The sequence below is a fragment of the Moschus berezovskii genome, chromosome 7 (genome assembly GCF_049115385.1).
Source record: "Moschus berezovskii isolate FMDL1 chromosome 7, NW_MosBer_1.0, whole genome shotgun sequence".
Lineage (NCBI taxonomy): Eukaryota > Metazoa > Chordata > Mammalia > Artiodactyla > Moschidae > Moschus > Moschus berezovskii.
Window position 1 is genome coordinate 46,919,629 of NC_142466.1, and position 20,926 is coordinate 46,940,554.

At 41.0% G+C, this 20,926-nt stretch overlaps 1 protein-coding gene across 1 annotated transcript in view; it reads right to left on the reverse strand.

Moving 5' to 3' along the window:
• Nucleotides 1–20,926, reverse strand: part of SLC1A1 (solute carrier family 1 member 1) — a 77,951-nt gene that overhangs the window by 22,679 nt on the left and 34,346 nt on the right. The window contains exon 2 of the mRNA XM_055428293.2: nucleotides 16,000–16,140. Within this exon, the coding sequence (XP_055284268.2) occupies nucleotides 16,000–16,140 (141 nt within the window). The remainder of the gene's footprint in view (nucleotides 1–15,999; nucleotides 16,141–20,926) is intronic.

Consider the following 20,926-nt stretch of genomic DNA (forward strand, 5'->3'; position numbering starts at 1 on the left):
AATTATATTACTCGAAGAAAAATTTCCAGGACTGGTGGCAATTCAGTCCTCAAGGTGTGAAAAGAGCTGAGCGGTATGTCTTTATCTGCTAGGCCTATCTCACACATTTTGTTTGAAAAAATGGCATTGGGTGAAAGAACCATTTCAGCATTCCAAATGAAGAATTAAGAGACTGAAGGCTAGTAGGGGGCAAGATCCCCTCTGGCTAAATCCCCACCCCCTCAGCTCTTAGTGAGTGCTATGTCTGTGGCTCCTGAGAGGGGTGCTCAGGAGACAAGTAAAAGGAGTCCCCCTTTGGCATCTGCTCTAAGAACTTTACTATTGTATCACTCGACATTCTTTTGGGATTTCGTATTAGGGAAAAGCTTACCTTAAAGAACTGAGAAGGTTCTTTCATCACATAATAAGAATCGTATAACTCATGATCATTTCCCTTTCTACCTTTCCTGTCAGGAATCTCAGAGTCAACTAAAAAAGATAACTTTTATTTTCAAGTAATATATATGTTCATTATAATTATCTAAAGAAAGGAAAAAATATAAAGGTGAAAACAAAAATCACTTCATGTCATCAGCTATTGTTAATATTCTGGTGAATATTATTCCCATATTTTTTTCTCAATTTTTGTAAACAGGGCTGAGATAGTTTTATAGTTTATAATCCTCTCTTCTAAATACATTATCATAAGCATTTTTCTTATTGTTACAAATTCACCCTGCAGATAACTTTAAAGGCAACATAATCATCTGTCATGTGGCTGTACCATAAGGTATTTAATCATCTCCTTAGTGAAGGATTTTTAGATGATATCAGGACCAAATTCAATAATAAAGCACAGTCATTTCATTATCCTTCCTGGCTAGCAGATTTCCTTCATGATTTTCAAATTGCTTTTATGTTTAAAACCATATTCTATATGGCTTTGATTATGAGACTCCTTAAAACCCTTGTTTTAATAAGTTGGGATATAGATAAAAATTTCTGAGGGCACAGATAATCTAAGAAAATTATGACCACATTGTTTAGATCTAGTTTCAAAAGGTCTTTGGATGGGCTAAAGAACCACTTTTGCCTCATTTCAAATGGTCAGAAAAATGACTGAATATTACTTGACTTACAATGGTTATATGGAATGCCAAGGATGGATATAGAGGTGGAAAGTACACATCCCTGCTTGATAGAAACCTTTGCCCTCCATCAAAGATGCTCACATAAATGTGGTCAAATGATGCATCTCTCTAACTGGACTGCTTCTATGTGATACATGAAGCCAGGTTGAGAAGCAACCAAATCATCTTTCAGCAAGTTATCATTTGGAAGTTTCAGACTACCCTGTCCGATTTCCAAAATGAGAATCACATTTTGAATCAAATGATTACCACAAAAAAATTATTTTCTGAGTCTTCAACAAGCATGAGTTGTTCCATAACTGTTACGCTGAAGTACAGGGTAGCAGGAAAAATGAAGAGGTTACCATAAGGCAACCCCAAGGAAAAGGTAGTAAACATGCAGGCTATCAGCAAACACAAGTAGATTTTATATTCACTCTTCACACTATAAAAGGCCTATCCATTTTTTTTTAAGTGACTAGGGGATTATGCTCCTCAAATGTAATCATACATAGTTGACGTTTGGGAAAAATCTGTAAGGAAGCCATGATAATGATGATGACAACAGAAAAACACATCTCTTGCTCTAAACACACCATTCCTCTGGCTGTTGATTGCTTCTTCTGAAGTTATATTTTGAGGGAAGAGGCTCTGGCCTCTAGCAATCACCCCAGTATGTTGTTAAGGGTTCATTCATCAACCTCCAAAGCAAAGCTGCACAATTACTGTATGGTGAGCATACTGTGACAGTCATGTCCTAGAATAATCTGGATGGTAAGATTCTATTTCTTTAGGAAAAAGAATGTGGTGTGCTGAGCAGACTTTCTTTTCCTAATGTTCAATTAAAAACAATAATTCTGTAAGAAACCATAATGACAAAAAAATAGCGAAATAAAATGACAACAAAAGAGATATTGAAAGCTACAACTCAGAAACCAATGAACTAGCTCAAATTTAGTTTCAGTCTCTTAAGAAAAGAGCAAACAATGATGCAAATATATAAGATTGCTAAGTATATTATTTGATTATAAAATGTTCCTATTCTATTTTTGAGCTCTATACATTATTTTGATAAACAATTTTAATGATTATTCATGATAATGATAGTTAAAAAAAAGAAAATTACCAATCTAGATATTTAAGTAACCTGTACAAGCACCTGCTCCCTGACCTAATGGAAGATATATTTTCAGATATATTGTCCTTTGCTCAACATCCAATTTAAGCATCTCCCAGTCCCTAAGGTGCCAACAAGTAACAGATTTGCAGGGTGGCTGCTGAACTGTCCTTGGGTATGTGTCTCCTACCCTCTCAGGATTTTCTTCCAGCAGTGAAACAAATTAAATCTATGTGGGTAATTGTTTCCAGCATATGTTAATATGTCTTAATTTGTCTTAATGATTTGGCCACAGGCTGGTGCCTCTGCTTTTATTCCAGGTCCCAGATGGCAATAAAAGGCTTCATAATAATGTGATTCTTGATGGAAATACTTTAAATACAGCCCCCAGTCAGCTCCTGGCTGTTGCAAGTACAGTAACTCTCTTGTAGTTACTTTCAGGAAGAACTTTGTTCCCCATTTCTCAAATCTACTGCGGTCCTACAGATCTCCTGGATATATCAGAAACAAATTCAAATCAACAGTCATACTTCTCCACGTTTCTAGAGTTACCCCTCTACATTTCTAGCCACCACTGATTGAGGGCAAAGGTGGCACCTAAATCCAGACTCTCAACATCTTGAGGATGTAGAGGGTGGGGTGGGGTGTGGCTGCTATAAAGGGAGGGAACATATGCATGGAGAGAGTCCGATTTTTGAAAACCTCTGTAATAGGAACATTACTGAACTTAACGTGAATATAAAATGTCTGGATGGATAGTCTAGCCACCCAGTTGACAGTAATAACAATGATAATGATGATTATTATGATGAAAATGACAACAGACACTGTGTATTGAGCAATGACTGAGGGTTGTGTCATCTCCTTTGATGTTCACTATAATCCCACCAGGTCGGTGGGATTACTCCCATTTTACAGAGAAAACTGTGGCTCAGAAAGGCTAAGTTACATGCCAGGGTCCTACAGCTGCTGAGAAAGGCCAGATCTTAACCACTATGTATGTCACACTGGGTCTATCCATGTGCTACTAAATTCTAGACCAGAGCTGCCCAGACCTTCCGGTGGTGATAGAAATATTCTCTGTGCTGTCCACTGCAGTAGTCACCAGCTACAGATGGCTAGGGAGCAGCTGATATGTGGCTACTGTGACTAAGGAACTGCTTTTAACTTTTGTTTAATCTCAATTTAAATGGCTACCATACTGGACATTGACACAATCTCTAGGCCTCACCAGAGTGTCCAGCAATTTCATGCATGCTCAGCAATGTTGAATGAACAGACTCCAGCTTAACTCCATTATAATACACCAGGTAAACAATGAGGATAAACCAGATAAGCCATCACCTCCTGGTGTGCTTTCCTTCCCCATGCTGACCAGAGCGCTCTGAAGTCTGAGGCTTATTCTTTTCTGGATCCTCAGTGCATTAAGTAAGGTGCTTTGTGAATTTTGTACTAAATGTTTCCATGTGACAGAAAAAGCTACAGTTCTTTGGTGTGTATGTGTGCTCAGTCATGTCTGACTCTTTGCGACCTCATGGACTGCAGGCTGCCAGGTTTCTCTGTCCATGGAATTTTCCAGGCAAGAATACTGGAGTGGGTTGCCATTTCTCTCTCCAGGTGATCTTCCAAACCCAGGGATCGAACCCGCATCTCTCGCACCTCCTGCATTGGCAGGCAGGTTCTTTACCTCTGTGCCACCTGGGAAGCCCACTCTACTTCTTATGGCTCCTTACAAAGTGAGCCCATTTCAAAGATCTCCTGTGTTAGAGATTTAGGAACTTGGCAGGTAATCTCCCTAAAAACCACTCACACAGGGCAATTTGGTATGGTTCCCAGAGTGGCAAACAAGAACGCTTTTCACTCATAACAGACCTCCATGTGAGAACACATTTAGCATTTTAGTGTTTCTTTTTTTTTTTCATTATTATGTGCTCCAGCCGACTTGCCCCTCCCAGAGTGTTTTAGATATTTTTTGCTCATTGCCACCCCATGTAATTTTAATAGCACAAACTGTACATCTGTTCATATACTAAATGTATGTGTGTGTGTGGTGTATATATATATATATGCTCTTTACATTGGAGAAGGAAATGGCAACCCACTCCAGTATTCTTGCCTGGAAAATCCCATGGACAGAGGAGCCTGGTGGGCTCCAGTCCATGGAGTTGCAAAGAGTTGGACACGACTGAGCGACTTAGCACATAGCATATGCTCTTTATGCTATGAGAAGAGTAAGCTTGCCGCCCACCCCCAAAAACTTGCTTCTGCTGCCTTAAGGCCACATTGCTCCAGTTGAGTGCGTGGTCTAGCTCAGTGGATGTTGTTCTCTCAACGGTAACTTAATCCAGACCTTGGACTCTGAAGACAGCTCCTGTCCATCAGTTCCTCAGTCACACCAGCCACATGTCTAGTGCTCACCTGTGACATGCAGCTGGTGGCTACTGCAATGAACAACATACAGAGAGACCATTTCCATCATCACAGCACCTGGGTAGCACTGGACTAGAATTCTGGAGCACATGCCTGAAGTTAGTGTAACACAGTGGTTAAGATTATGACCCCCTTGACAAAGGAGAATGCTGCTGCTGCTGCTAAGTCGCTTCAGTCGTGCCCAACTCTGTGCGACCCCATAGATGGCAGCGCACCAGGCTCCGTCGTCCCTGGGATTCTCCAGGCAAGAACACTGGAGTGGGTTGCCATTTCCTTCTCCAATGCATGAAAGTGAAAAGTGAAAGTGAAGTCGCTCAGTCATGTCTGACTTGTAGCGACCCCATGGACTGCAGCCTACCAGGCTCCTCCGCCCATGGGATTCTCCAGGCAAGGGAGCTATTTAATGGATACAGAGTTTCAGCTGGCAAGATGAAGAGTTCTGGAGATGGGCGGTGGTGGTGACAGTTACGCAACAATGTGAATGTGCTTAATGGTAAATTTTATGTTATGCATATCTTACCACAATCAAAAATAATTTTAGAAGTTAAAAAACCATTTAAAATGAGAAAGAAAAGAAGAAGCCTCAGTCTTCATAGTGCTGTCGTCAGCATGGGGAAGGAAAGCACACCAGGAGATGATGGCTTATCTGGTTTATCCTCATCGTTTACCTGGTTTATTGTAATGGAGTTAAGCTGGAGTCTGTTCATTCAACACTGATGAGCACGCATGAAATGCTGGACACTCTGGTGAGGCCTACAGATTGTGTTGATGTCCAGATATAGCCATTAGCCACAGGTGGCTATTTAAATTGAAATTAAACAAAATTTAAAATTCCTTAGTCACACTAGCCACATGTCCCCTTCATTTACTGTGGGGAGGTCAGATGGTGGGCCTACCTTAGCCCCAAATAAGTGAAACATCATTGTGCTTTATCCTGGGGTTTTACTCTAAAGACCCTTCTAGACCCTTCTTTCTGGCCACACCTTATGCCTGATGAGGTCTAGAGGACCACCTCTCCTTGCAGCCCACTCTTAGAATTCAATTCTTCTGGGCACTGACACCTGCCATTTAAGGACTTTACAAATGAGAAAGGACTGTGCACTAATACACCACAAAGCAGGTGTGACAGGATCTGCATAGAGACCAAAGGGTGTTTAAAGATGTTTATAACAACTGAACAGTAACTTTATGCCTGTTGAGTATAATAACGAAAAACAGGGCTAGCGCTTTGTCTTTTTTTTTTTTTAATCTTTTTCTAGTAATTCATTTATATTATGGTTTACAAAAATTATTGATCCATGTGGATTGGAAATTTTAAAAACTGGATCTTTTCCACCCACTTTAAAACCTGGATGCTCTGTGAAGCACTGGTGCAGGGAACATGTACATGGGCTTTCAGAGGAGCCAGAGGTGTCACCAGGCTCAGGTGGCCAGGAGCAACTTGCAACAGTGAGCATCTGAACGGAGCAAAAAAGATGAGCAGGATTCTGACAAAGATTCTTTCCTTGGCCACATTGTAGTCAGACTTCCAAGTCTTCTCTTAGGCCCATCTGTGTACTTCTTCGCAAAATAATTTTAGCAAGAACCTCTTACCCTTGATATATGATCAGGTTCCTTATCCTCCACCGTCTCCCAGATGATTTCTGCTTTACTGTGGCCTGTCTTCAACATGAATCTTGTTGGGTTGGTTTAGCCAGAATCCCTTACCCTTGATGTTTTCTCTTAAGCGTTGTCCATCCACTGACCCCCACCTAATTCTCGACTATAAACTCCCACTTGTTCATGCTCTAGTCAGAGTTGAGCCCAATCTCCCCCCTTCACTGCAGAATCCCATTGCAGTGGTCCTTACAACTGTCTATATGGTCCTAGGTAAAGTCTGCCTTCCCAAATTGACAAGTATCATTGAATTTCTTTTCTTTAACAAGTCCAGTTACCACTGGGTCCAGGACTGTCCTTTAAATCCAGGAATAGTTTTGAGGCTGGGCTGTGGCCAAGAGACAGATACACTCCAAAGCAATCCCAGGAACTCAGGGACACCTGCTAGCTCTTTAAGGAACCACACTTGTTTTTTCACCTCTGGAGAAGGCTTGGATGAGCTGGGGTGCTGGCTCCCGACCAAAGCAGTAACAATCTATTAGAATTTTTTTTTTAAATAAAAACACTGCAAAGGAAGAAGTTGCTGTGGGCTAAACAATAGCATGTTTTAAAAATAAACACCCAAGGGTAAAAGTCTCCTCTGAGAATTCTCTGATTAAGCTACCACCCACGAGAGAACAAAATTTCGTGACAATCTCTCTCCACCTTGCCATTAAGTTGTCAGAATTAACTGTTATTGGAAGGTTTTTTTTTGGTCTGGCATTTGATGATGCTTCACAATTGTGAATGGACACATCATCCAAGCAACTCATTGTTGCACTGAGGCATCCTCTTATCCAGATGACTCCTGTCTGTCACCAGCGAGGCCACTGGCATGGAGAGAGACAAGCACAGGCTTTGGTGGGACACCCTAGGCTCAAATCCCAGGCTTCTGCTCCCAGACTCAGTTTCCCCATCTACAAAATGGAGATTTAAAAACGTCTCTGCCTCCTAAGGGATAACTATGAGGAGCAAAGTGAACCATGGCATCTTGCATAACAGCTGTTCTGAGGGTTAGAAACAATATCTAGAGCGCGCCTAGGACAGTAACCAGAACTTAAAATTTTACTCAGTCAATAGCCTCCATTACTGCTGAATGAAATGATCAACATGAAGTGTGTCACTGAGCACATGGAAGGCACTTCACAAGTGTTAACTTGTTTGTCCCTCACGCCTTCCATAATCACGTGGCCACTAAGGAGATCTTTTTAAAACACAAATCGGGCCACTTCACAAGCAGGTGCAAGCTTCTAATGGCACTTAATATCACACAGGAAATCCTTATCCAGGCTAACAAGGCCCCAAGGGAAGGGCACCTGTCTGCCCTGCAGCCGGGCCCACCAGCCCTCTTCTAGAGCTGACTGAGCTCCCTCAAACAACAAGGCCATTGCCTAGGCTCTTCCCTCTGCTGGACTGTCTCACTCTCCCCTTCTTTTAACTGCTTTTAAGTCTTTTCCTCAGAGCCCTTCCCTGAGTCTCCAGGCTGAATCAGGCTCTCCTCACTCGGCATCCTATTCATACCATGTTTCACAATTATTACTAATGCACTCCTTATTTAATGTCTTTCTCATTAGACTGTAAGCACCCCGAGGGCAGGAGACCTAGATATCTGCCTAGTCACCAATGTTCACCCAGTGCCTGCACATGGGAGGAACTCCACGAACCTGTGTTGATTGAAAGAACAACCAAATCATCTACATGTGGCTACCTGGCTCCAGGCAACTCTTCCCAGGCAGCAGAAGGTTCCAGAATGGAGCTTGGGACTCTGTGTCAGTCCCAGGTGCTGCCCTTTTGAACTGTGTGATCTTGGAAAACTGGCTTAATCTCCCTTCAACTTCTTGTTTCCTCATCTCTAAAGAAAGAGCTAAGTTCCTACTTATTTTCACTGGATAACTACAAGGATTAAAATAAATAAGTTCATTACTTCCCCAGAAAAAACAAGGCTCAGGGCAGGCTATGCTCTCACTTTGCTGATCCAGGGCAGCCTGGATTAATACTCCTGGGATGTTAAAAGGGAAAAAGAAAAGGCAGAGGAGAGCATGCAAAATATATTTCTGTGCATGCTTCCCCTATGACATCAGTTTTTCTTAAGAGACATTATTACAAAGTCCCTTTGTCATCAGGTCCGCATTTGATGTTCTCAACATCTGTCAAGGAGCAGCAGGCGAGTCTCCTGTTTTTTCAGCAACCCAAGAGCTGTTTTTTTTTTTTTTTTTAATATCATAAAGGAGAGTGCTATTTGTATTTGGGACCAATTTTTCATAAGACCGAATGAGCTTTTATAGGAGTTTTCTTGTTCAATAAGCTTTAGACACACCTCAGAGAATCTGAAGAGCTCAGCTACTCTCTTCAAAGCCGTGCTTTGACACTGGAATAGCGAACAGCTCAGGGAGACTTTTCTAGCTTTCTACCACAACCTAGTAATTACTGAGCTCTCTTTTTGCTTCTCCTCATCTCAAAAAATTGGTAGCTCGGGTCTCTGGGCTGAAGCTGCTTGTTTGCTGGGGAACTTAACACATGAAGCAAAGCAAGCCTTTTCCTATTGTTTTCGTTTCCAGAATGAGTGCACTGTGTGAACTCACCTGGGTGGGCTTGATTCTAATATTGGCCCTGTATGTTCTGATGCCAGTGTAGGGACTGTCTAGAAACTTCTGACAGTATCAGACAAAAAAGAGTAAAATTTTTTCTCCTAGGCCTAACTAGTAAAATCTAGTTTTAGCAAGAACCCTGCTAAGTCAGTTTGATCGGAGCCCCCAACCGCCAATATCTGATCAGTCTCCGTATCTAATCAGACTCCTCATTCTCCATCACCCCTGGGTGCTGGAGGGCAGTCCTCGGTGCTGCCCGTATGATCTATGTGACCTTGGAAAACTGGCTTAGTCTCTCCAACTTTCTGTTTCCTCATCTCTAAAGATAGAGGTAAGCTCCTACTTACTTTCACTGGATTGCTATGAGGATTAAAAATAAGTTCATTACTTCCCCAGAGAAAACAGAAAATAGCACTTTCCATGCTCCAGGACATATTACGGATAATGAAATACTCTGTCATAGTGCACAGGTGGTATCTGATTAGCCTGGCTGTCTTCACCAAAAATCCTGTTAGGTCAATTTGGCCAGAATCCCCCTTACCTCTGATGTTTCTTCACAGTAATTTTCCATCCACTGCTCCCGCTACTCAGGTCACTGGCCGTCATTTCCCACTGGCTCATGTTGCATTCATTTGGACCTGAACCCACTCTCTTTCCTCCACTGCACAGTCCCATTGCAGTGGTCCCTCTACCTATTGTGACAATCTGGAATAAAGTCTGCCTTACCATTTTTGAGTGCTACTGAATTTTCTTTTAAACAATACTTCCCCACTGAAAGCTTGTTCAGGGCGTTCCTTGGATAGAATGGCGCAGGTGGGAGTCCCTGCTCTAACCTGCTTCCCTGCGCCTACAAGCTTATGTCCAGAATCCCCAGGAGGGCGCACAAACCCCCCGAGGCGATGCCCTCACCTTCCAGTCCCTTGCTTCCTCCCCAGGTTTGCAGCCTTCCAGTCAAAGTCTCCCTGTCCTCCCAGGAGTCTGTGCCTTCTCCTATTTTCTTCTGCCTAGAATGCCTGCCACGTCATCTGATTCCTCTTCTTCTAAAGCCGCTCAATGTCCCTTCCTGCGTCCTCATTCCCAGAAAGACGTATCGCAGAGCACTGCAAATGTAGTCTCCTTTTCGTGAAGAACTGGACATCTCTCTGTGTCGTGTGTGCCCAGCATACAGCCTGGGACAGTGAAGATATCAATGAATGAACGAATGTCTTCCAGATCCATGTATTCAACTTATGAGATCCCTTAGAACCCCTGCATGATTTCTCATTTTTCCTTAACAGGAGAAACACATTTATTTAATACAAGTCTTATGTGACATGGAAGCCATCATAAACAATTAAGTTCCAAAGAAATGGTGAAAGTACTTGCTTTTATATTAGGTTGACAAAGAGGCAATTGTGGAAAAGTGCCAAACTATATGAGACTCACTCATTTTTTTTTTGTTTGTTTTTAAGAAACAAAACCATGTTAACTCAGTTGAACAGAGCTGTGAACCAGTCTAGTACTGGTTTAGGAAAAAGGAAAGCTCATTCATGGTGAATTCTCTGGGCTTCACTATGTCAGAGACTGAAGCCGGGAATATTTATCTCTTGTCATTTTTCTCTTTGTTACTGTGGCAACAAGTGGCACATTCATTATGGGAACTCCATTCCTTATGTACACAATGTATCCCTTCCTTCTTTGGAGAAAAGGCACTGTAGAAAACCAATTAATATAATAAGTCTTCTGGCTTCAACAGCTGTGTTCTAATGCAACAAAAATTTCTGGTCTTAGGGAAATGTTTAATTCGTGTGTGCAAAGTTGTTTAGGCCATCTTATCTTCTTGGTTCCCAAACAAGGTTGGGAATAAATACAGGAGGTGTTTCTTGGAATGCAGGCAGAATGCAGTGGTTCTGCTGCTGCTGCTGCTGCTAAGTCACTTCATTCGTGTCCGACTCTGTGCGACCCCATAGAGGGCAGCCCACCAGGCTCCCCCATCCCTGGGATTCTCCAGGCAAGAACACTGGAGTGGGTTGCCTTTGCCTTCTCCAATGCATGAAAGTGAAAAGTGAAAGTGAAGTCGCTCAGCAGTGGTTCTAGATGGTGCAAATGAGGTAAGATGTTCATTCTCAACCTGTATGATTTTAAGCTCCAGCAGGAAGTTTTAAATTTATAATCATCTTGAATTGGCAGTTTTCGTAGAGACTGAACTGTATTAAAAACAAACAAAAACCAATGTTTCAAGAAAAGAAAGCATACTTTCCCCCCATAGCTGAAGCTGACAGTGGATGCTCTTAGCTTCCTAATAGCAAGCTGTACAGCCAAATGATATGTGCATCTTCACCTCTTAAAACCTTCTTGCCAACAAGGGACTCATGGGCCAGCAGAAGACCTGAGGTCCATGACCAGGTGGATGGAGGAAACATCAGTCCCTCACAAGATTAGCTTGTTTCACACGGTTAACCAGTGTTAGCTGAATTAAACTGAACCTGTTTCAGGAAGGCACATGGCATGATTCTACTGGAGGTGTGGATGGCTTCCCAGGACACAGCCACTTATGATTAAATGAATACGTATTCTTAAAAAAAAAAAAAAGCCCTCCCCAGCCTAAATAGCACAAGGATGTCACCTGCAAAATCTGAATTTAAAAATACGGGGGGCCTCCAAATACTGTGAGATGTCACTTTATCTGCTCCATCCTCCATCCTCCAGTGTCTCTTCAGGGCATTTACACTCACCGCTTGGTATGAGTATCATTTTCTTTGGATATTGGTTTGTCACTCAGATTCCCGCTCAATTACTGTATCTTGAGAGTTAGAATATAGTCTTATCTTTTATTTTGCCAGAGTTCAGCTGCCAGCTGGCCTATTCTTTATTTTTTTGTAAATAAATGTTTTATTGGCAATGCACCCAGGCCCAATCACTGACATATTGTCTATTGCTACCTTTCTGTGATACCCAGTTGGAGAGTTGGACAGGGACCATAGGGCTCAAAAAGTCTTGAATATTCACTTATCTGGTCCTTTACAAAAAAAAACTTCCAGATTCTTGCTTGTAGGGAAACCTCTTCACACGTATATTCTGATAAATATCATTTGTATTTAAGCCTTAATAAATGCTGTTTATCTCTAAGCCTTAGTTAAACCCCAAACGGAAAACCTCTGCCCCTGGAGGTGAGATCAGATTATTGTCGTTCCAGCTTCTGCATCAGGGGAGTAAGACAGCTTCCTGTGGGGATGCTTGGGGAATCTCTCGGAACAGGAGCCAAGGAGTCGTTTCATTCCTGTGCTGGGTATTAAAGAAAATGTGACCTAAATTTAAACTCACTGGCTGATAAGACCTGGGCCAGGATTTCCAGAGCCACACTTCTCAGGCATGTTCATAAGCCATTTCCCCTGCTATTTCGCTGGTGGTGGGATACAAATACAGCTTACAGACCTTAATGCTCATGGGGTCTAAGTGCAGATATTCTGCGTGTGGCATGGGTATATCCTTCAGGATATAAAATAAGGGTAGGATTCTGCTAGTGCCTAAACTATCCGCCTCTAAATATGCCTTGAGATGATGTCCACTGTGCCTTCTCTGTGTGTGTGTGTTAAAGCAAATTCCAGATATTATGTCATTTCCATCCCTACATAATACTAAACACTTTTTTAAAAAAGATCAGTTTCTTATATAATTAAATGCCACTATCAGCACTATCAACAATTTCTTTTTTAAAAAAATTTTATTTGTATTATGAATAACAAGCTCTCTGTTAAATTAAAACCTTTCATTTATTTATTTTTGGCCACACCACACAGCACGTGAGATTAGTTCCCAGACCAGGGATCGTACCCGAGCCCCCTCCATTGGCAGCACGGATACTTAACCACCGGACTGCCGGGGAAGTCCCTCAAAAATTTCTTGATGCCATCTAATAACCAGTCTATATTCAAATTTCCTTGATTAACGTGACGGCTTATCACATGAAGAGAGATTCTCCCTGTTTAACAAAAAAAAAGCTATAAAGTAGTTTTATGTCAGCAGAGGATTTGATGGCAGAGGTTTTGTTAGTATGTTAATTTGGCAAGATTATGCATAAATACAGATTATTGTCTCAGGTTTTACTGTCTCTCTGCCACTAATTTATGTATCCTTAGGGCACTCACTCAGCTCTCCCCTGCTTCCAACATGTATTCTCCTTTGTCCTAATAAATGTATGAAATAAGCTCTTGATCTGCTGGATTTATAAAAGCTTTTGAAACTTGAAAGCTGCTCTTCCTGTATATTTTCCACAGCCATCTTCTGCTTCACCCTCTTGGCTCTGTGCTGGGTTGGGAGGCTGAGGATCACTGCAGGGTTTGGGGGAAGGACCACACACCAGGTAAAGGTGGTGCTGAGCTCAGGGGCAGGGGGCAGAGCTGGGGAGCAGAAGGGCAGGGAGACTACCAGAGGCAAGGCTGGAGGGGTACAGAGCAGAATCCATCCCACCTACTTCTTCTGGAAGGAATGAAGGGAAGAAGGAAGGAAGGAAGGAAAGAAAGGGAGGGCAGGGAAGGAAGGAAAAAGAAAGAAAATACAAAACACAAAAATAATGTGTGTTTGCCTTGAAAACATAAAAGAAAGCTCAGTGATCATTTTTTCTTACTAACTGAATCTAATCATTGTTAGCCATTTGGTTTTGGTTCTAACTTTTAAAGATGTATATAAATTTTAATAAAATTTGTATTGTACACAATATCTTATCTAATTTATTTTATCTTCCTACTTTATATTGTAACAGGAACATTTTCTACCTTCATTAAATATGTTTCCAAAACAAAGTTTGTAATAGGTGCATAGAATCTTAACTTATAGGTATAACATACATTCAGATTACTTATAATTTATCACCATTATACAAACAAATATTACCATGAACACCCTTGTACCTAAATCTTTGAACCTATCTCTGATGATTTATGTTAAATTCATCAGAACAGAAATGTGAGGTGGAAAGATCAGAACAAGTTCCAAACTTCCCCCCAGAAAGTTTGTTTCAATCATACAGTGAGTGAAAGAGTGATTGAGCCTGTTTTCCCACAGCCTTGCCTGAGTACTGGTATTATTTTTTTCCTTTTAATCTGAAAACTTAAAACACAAATTATCATCATTGTACCCATTCCTGCTTTGTTCATGTCCTTTGAATCTCTGACCATTTTATCACTTGATGTCAAAAGAATGGGTAGTGTTTAACTGCGGGATTTGGTGAGGGAAAAGTATAAAAATTTCCAGATCTGTGCTACACCTTCAAAAAGCAGCTGGGATATGCAAGTGGAATGCAAATTATTTTCCTAGATTATTTGCAAGGCTCAGCTAGCACCCAAAACAGACTGCAAAAATCTTACTTGTTATCAAATGCCAAGTACGTATTTTCAACATCTAATATTATCCAACTAGTATATTCACACAGTATTGATACCTTTTCTTATAAAATCTGGCTTACTGCATGGATTTTGGATTTGCTGCCTAATCTGGTTCAACTTTCCATACCTTCCTCCATAGATGTTAAGTATCAATCACAAAGTAGTTTATGAACCTTTGTGCAACTGCATGCAAAATACAGTACACATGTACAACTTTGAAAATTTTTCTTGGGAGAGAGTCTAAAGCTTTCATCATGTTCTCAAAAGACCCTAAGAAAAGATTACAACTCTTTGATATGGAGAAAATTCTAAGGGTTTATAGAACAGCCATCTCCACAGGAGAAGGCAGGTAATGTGAATGAGTAAAGTGGATGAGGTATCGGGCACCAGGGAGTGACAGGGACTGTGGCATCTCACATGCATTTGCACCAACTAAACACAGTAGCTGTTTCTCAGCTCCAAACCACTGTGGTGTGTGGGGAACTAGCCCCAGTGTTTCCTGATCTTATCTGTTTTCAGAAGAAGCCAGAAGTATGGATGTTTACATGAAGGCTTCCAAATTTTAAATGCCTCCAATAATTTGAAGTTAAACAAATAATCATTATATGGTACAAATGACTGGTCTGCTGACTTGGCCCTCTGGCTGCAGGTCCTAAAAGAAGCCAGGCATTTCAAAATATAATTATATTCTCTTCAGGTCTATAATAAGCCAAGAACACTGAGACCACTTAAGAACTAGGCTTCCAATGGACTCTGGTCTGATTGGAGTTTGGCACTTCAAAAGTTCAGTGGCTAAACCTACAGCTGAAGCAATGCAGTTGCTGAAAGCAGCAGCCCCTGACACCCATCCATCCCCCAGCCAGTGTCCAGTACTGTACAGAGATCAGTCCTACATCTCTTTAGTGGCAGTAGAGAAAAATGTTCTAGAAGAGGATATGTCAAGAACCCTAATTGCACGGTTATATAAAACTGTGATTTTCAAGTTGGCAACACTAGCAATTGCTTCATTTTACCTACTGCCAGAATGAGAAAAAGACAAGAAAATATGGAAGGCACAGAGGAGCTAACCATACCCAGACAAATGACATTTTTATAAAGCCAATTAATCTCTACCTAATAAGGGAGTGTGTTCTATAAAGATACCCTGCAACATAACAATTCATAAGGGAAAAATCATTTCCAAATTCAAGTGTGTCACAAGTTCAGGTTTAAAAACACCAGGCTTTTGAAATATGGTACCGACCCGTCATTAAACCTTTCCCACAGCATGTGACAACTGGTCCCTGGGCAGATTTCCAGGGCACGTATGTAGTAGGTCCTGAGTTCTGCGGAGGAGTGGAAGTGAGTGACAAGAGAGGACAGAGGACCCTGAAGGCTGAAAGGGTAGAGGCAGGATGGCTGCAGCTGAGAAACAAATGGGCAAACTACAGAAAACATGATCCAAACTGATAACCACATTTTGCCTGAGGATGCTGGCTGACATGGCAGTGACCAAATACGCCTTTTTTCCTTCCTCATGAGACATTCTACAGCTGGTCAAACGAAGATCTGAGCTGTGGTTGACAGTGCTACAGGCAAAGCAATGCCACTTTGTGAATAATGAAATATTTCACTCAAGCAAATATGTACTTTCCAAGGGAGGTATATGTGTGTGTATGGGAACTAGATGCATTTTGATTTTTTCCTTAATAAGAACAACTCAGGTGATTAGATGGCTCCTTAAATAATCACAGAGAACATCAGTTTTCTAAAGGTACCTGTAATCATGCTGGATACAATTAACGGTAAAATGACGAGTTTCAGCATTCTCATCAGAATTTCTCCAGGAAAGGAAAAGTAGAATTTCTCCAGGTTAGATAGCTTGCTGTATTCTCGAACCAAGACTCCTATAACAATCCCTAAGAAAAACAATCATTGGGAAGAAGAAAGGAACAACATCAGATTTTTTTTGGTATAAATTTCTATGCAAAAATATCCCCCAAATACAATTTTTAGTGGCAAGAAAAATAATGCTGATGATCTCCCTTCAGTTGGCAAATATTAGACTTTAAAAAAAATTGCGTTTTAAAAGGTAATGAGTAAATCTGTAAAAAGTAAAATTCATGTGAAAGCTTTTTTCATCTTCTTTCTTCCCCTTCAATTATATTATCATGACAAAACATCAAAGAATACTGTAAGAAGGAAAAAGAAAAGTTCAATCTTAGCCCAATATAACAATTGTTTTACACACCACTTTTATTATCTATATTTTACATATTTTATATTTTACATATCAGTTTGTATTTTTCTCATATTCTTTAAATAAAATTTTAGTAACACTCTTCTCTTTTTATTGAAATAGAGTTGATTTACATTGTGTTAGTTTCACAGCAAAATGATTCAGTTATACATATTTTTCATATTACTTTCCCTTATAGGTTATTACAAGACATCGAGAATAGTTTCCTGTGCTATATGGTAGGTTGGTTATCTATTTTAAATATAGTAGGGAAATGTTCAATGTTAAGAAACAGTATGCATTCTCTGAAAGCTTGACTTAATACGATGTCAATATGAACTCTTTCACTTGTGAGGTGACTCTGACAACTAAAAATCACAAATTTTAAGTATTTCTTCTTTATCTTCTTCTAAACCGTTCTAAGAACATCCAATTGCCCAATTGCCCTACTCTACCCTATTCCCATCAACTCTCACTCCCTACTACCTTCTATTAATCAAGAAAGAAAACGGACTGGGATGACTCACACATCTTTTTTTTTCTTCATCAACCTCTGATGGATGACATGCTAATTGGAAGTAAAATGACTAGAGGGCAGGAACATTCAGGAAGGATATAACTGGATATGTTAATTTGCAAATGCAAATAATTAGTATGTGAAAATTTAGAGTTATCTGGGTACAGTTAAGAATGCTAGAGCAAATGAAGAGATGTGAATTATACTCAACAGTAGAGTTTTCATTTAAATCCTGGTATACTTCTCATGCCCGCTGTGCTGTGCTGTATAGTGCTTAGTCGCTTAGCCGTGTCTGACTCTCTGCGACCCCATGGACTAGTCTGCCAGGCTCCTCTGTCCATGGGGATTCTCCAGGCAAGAATACTAGAGTGGGTTGCCATGCCCTTTTCCAGGGGATCTTCCCAACCCAAAGATTGAACCCAGGTCTTCCACATTGCAGGCAGATTGTTTATCATCTGAGCCACCAGGGAAGCCCATAAGTAACCTTATACGAAACATTTATAAGTTACATTAGGTAAGTAACCTTATTTTTAGCTTTTATTTTCCTACATATTCCGCCTTTGCCTTGTCTCTATTTTGTACATACATTACTGAATGGATTTCTGATCAGCCATTGTAAATTATTTTCGGAGCAAACATATACATGTAAACATTTTTGAAATTGCAGCTAAAGCAAACAAACAAAAAAGCCTCTGTATTTTTGATCCTTTTTGATACAGATTTCAAAACTTAAGTGTTAGAGACTCCAGAATGGTTAAGAACACCAAGGATTCAAAATATTTTAAGCAAATATTAAAAGCATGTTGTGCTTACTACTTCTATATGGAACGTAAATATATTGTTCTGTGAGGATGCTCTGTGATGCTCAGTGCTTTAAACAAACCAACAGAAAAACCAGATACTCTCTTAATATTCAGGTTGCTTCAAGTGAAAATTTGGCTTGTATGTCAAAGAAAGCTCTGTATGTAAAAATAAAGGAGATGTGTCTGTGCTTAAAAACCAGCCACAAGAGCACTCTGTTGGGTAGCAAAAGAACCCATGTACTCCAATCTTAGGGTTTATATTACCAATGATTAACTGTGCCTCTCATCATCTCCACCCCGAATGAATGCAAGGCAGTTAGAAAGTTGCTATTTTTCAGCCTTTAACCAGATATGGGTTTTTAATGGTAGAGATAAAAAAGTCTCCACAAGGAGTCGTTTAAAAGCAATCAAAGGTGACAAGCACAATGAATAAGTTACTGTATTTGGTAATGAAAGCTTTCTATCAAGCTTGTTCTTCAAGTTGAGTATCACAAATTATATTCCAATATTTTTTGACTGAAAGGAGAATACAAACACCAACCAAGACTTGGAAAAGCAGTTGGGAGATTCTCTCTGGGCCAGAGATGTCATCCCAGGACCCTCGTGAATGACCTCAGCCGGGAGTTAACATTTACGAATGGATGTGCGACACCTTGGTCTCAAACACATCTGGAAAAATGAGATGCAGGATAAGAGAAAAATCACTGGAAGATTTGCCAGGTTCCAAGATGAAGCCAGGATCTCACAATGCACATCCTTCCCTACCCTTTTCCAGAGTCAGAATCTTGGAATGGATGAAGGAACATGGAGAAGTTTATCCATAGCCAAGGGCTACTGGGATTAAGTGCCCACCCAGGGGTACACAGGTCAGATGCACATGGTAGGGCCACTCCCAGAACCAGGAAAGATGAAGCTCAAGAACCTTCCTGAATGGCATATCTATACAGAGGCCTTCAGCAGGTCCAGGAAGTAAGCCCAAAGGTACAATTGTTACCCAGATGGCTATAGCCCTTTAATTACCAGGAACTCATTCTTAGGCTGCTTTTCCCCACACAGGCAGGAAGATCCCAAGCAGGTACCAAGATGGTTGGGAAGTATATGGTGTTAGGAGTGCAGGATCGAGTTCTGGTTCCATCACCTACAAAGTACATAACTTGGGTCATGACTTTAACTTCTCCTGTTGTCTAGTGGTGGGATTGGAGATAGGGCAAAAGAGCTGCCCTCAAAGGTGCCTTCAGAGGGCCAAGATGCTGTGATCATCTCTGAGCCTTAGTGTCCTCTTTTTTAAAATACGATTATAAAACCTGGAGAGCTGGCCATGTCTTTTACTTGAAATGTAAATACATTGGTAAAATGAGGAAGGGAGAAACTAGGGACGAAAACAAGACCATAGCTAGAAATTTCTTCTTCCAGTTTAAAACCTTAAGCTTAAAACAGAAGATATGGACTTCTCTGGGGGTCCAGTGGTTAAGAATCTGCCTGCCAATGCAGGGGTGATGGGTTCCACTCCTTGTCCAAGAAGATCCCACATGCTGCGGAGCAAGCCCATGTACTACAGCTACTGAGCCTGTACATCCTAGAACCCGTGCTCTGCAACAAGAAGCCACCGCAGTGTGCAGCCCGTGTTCCATAATGAGAGAAAGCCCACATGCAGCACCAAAGACCCAGCACAGACAAAAATAATTTTTTTTTTAAATAGAAAAGATACACAGGATGTCATTGCTTCATGCCCATGTCGTCTCAAACAACAATTGCCAGTCTAGCAGCCCTGTTTTGGAGGTAATGGGATGATTTGTTTTCCTGCAAAGTTTATCTAAAAAATATTGTTTATGAAATAATTCTGGAGATCAAAATAAACGGTCATAAATAATTAATTGCACCAACCTATCCACTCCTTTCCCCTCACCATTTCCCAGGTCATACCCAAACTTTCTTCTTATGCACGTTTTTTTTTTTTTTCAGTACTGCAATCTAGCAGATAACTCAACATCATGCCCTATTAAATACTGTCCAGCAGAAGAAAACAACTACTTTTAATTTTAAACAAACAAAAAGAAGCAAAATCTCACCACGGCCCTTTCAACAAAGAATGGGAGCAGTTTGCTAGAGCTGCCAGGCATCAGTGTATGGCGAGGAAGGAGGGGCAGGGGGCAGCTGGGGGCTGAGGGCATGAGGCACAGGTCCCGTGCTCTTCTTCCGGCAACATACACCGCCTGGGTGGCTAGCAGGGGTGGAGGGAGGGCCTTTCCTCCTCAGTCCAGGATCTGGCAGCTGAATCAGTGGCTGTGAAGCCTGATTTGTCCACAATCTAAGGCACTTGTGGAAATCCACTCCCAGCCAAGAGTGAGTCCTTGGGGAAGCCAGTGTGGCCTCTGAAACATCAACTGAAAGATACCACCCAGAGTTCACAGGGGCTTCATGCTCTCCCTTCTCACTTCACAGGGGCACTACCCAATCTTTGTTCTTATGCACATGTGTTCTTCATAGTTATAAAAATTAATCTGGGGATAGTAGCTGAATTGTATTTGATTCAGATTTATAAAAACAGCATTGTTCCTGTTTTAGGGTATTTGCAGAAAAGAGATTAAAATCTTCAGTGGTTTTTAATCAAAGCCCCAGAATAGTTCTCTGGTTCACAGATTGAATCTGTCTTGATTAAACAAGAACTATTGGCAAAGGAAAATACATTTTTAATTACCACTGAAATAGTTATCTAGCCATGTTGTCATGTTATGTACTATTTTAAGCGCTAGATTAAGCCCCTCGGGAGCTAATCTGAGTGTTGATAACCAGAAAATAAAAAGTATGGGATGAATGAAGTTATTAACAAATGGCTTGGCATACACTGAGCCTCCCTGGTGGGTGGCTCAGTGGTAAGGAACATGCCTGTCAAGGCAGGAGATGCAGGTTCTATCCCTGGGTTGAGAAGATCTCCTGGAGAAGAAAATGGCAACCCATTCCAGTATTCTTGCCTGGGAAATCCCATGGACAGAGGAGGCTGGCAGGCTACAGTCCATGGGTCACAAAAGAGTTGGACTTAGTGACTAAACGGCAACATGCATACTCTGAATAGAGAGGAGGACAGTTTCTCTACCCTATACTTCCACTGAAATAAACCTGCCCCCTTTTCTCATCTTTCCCTTTGG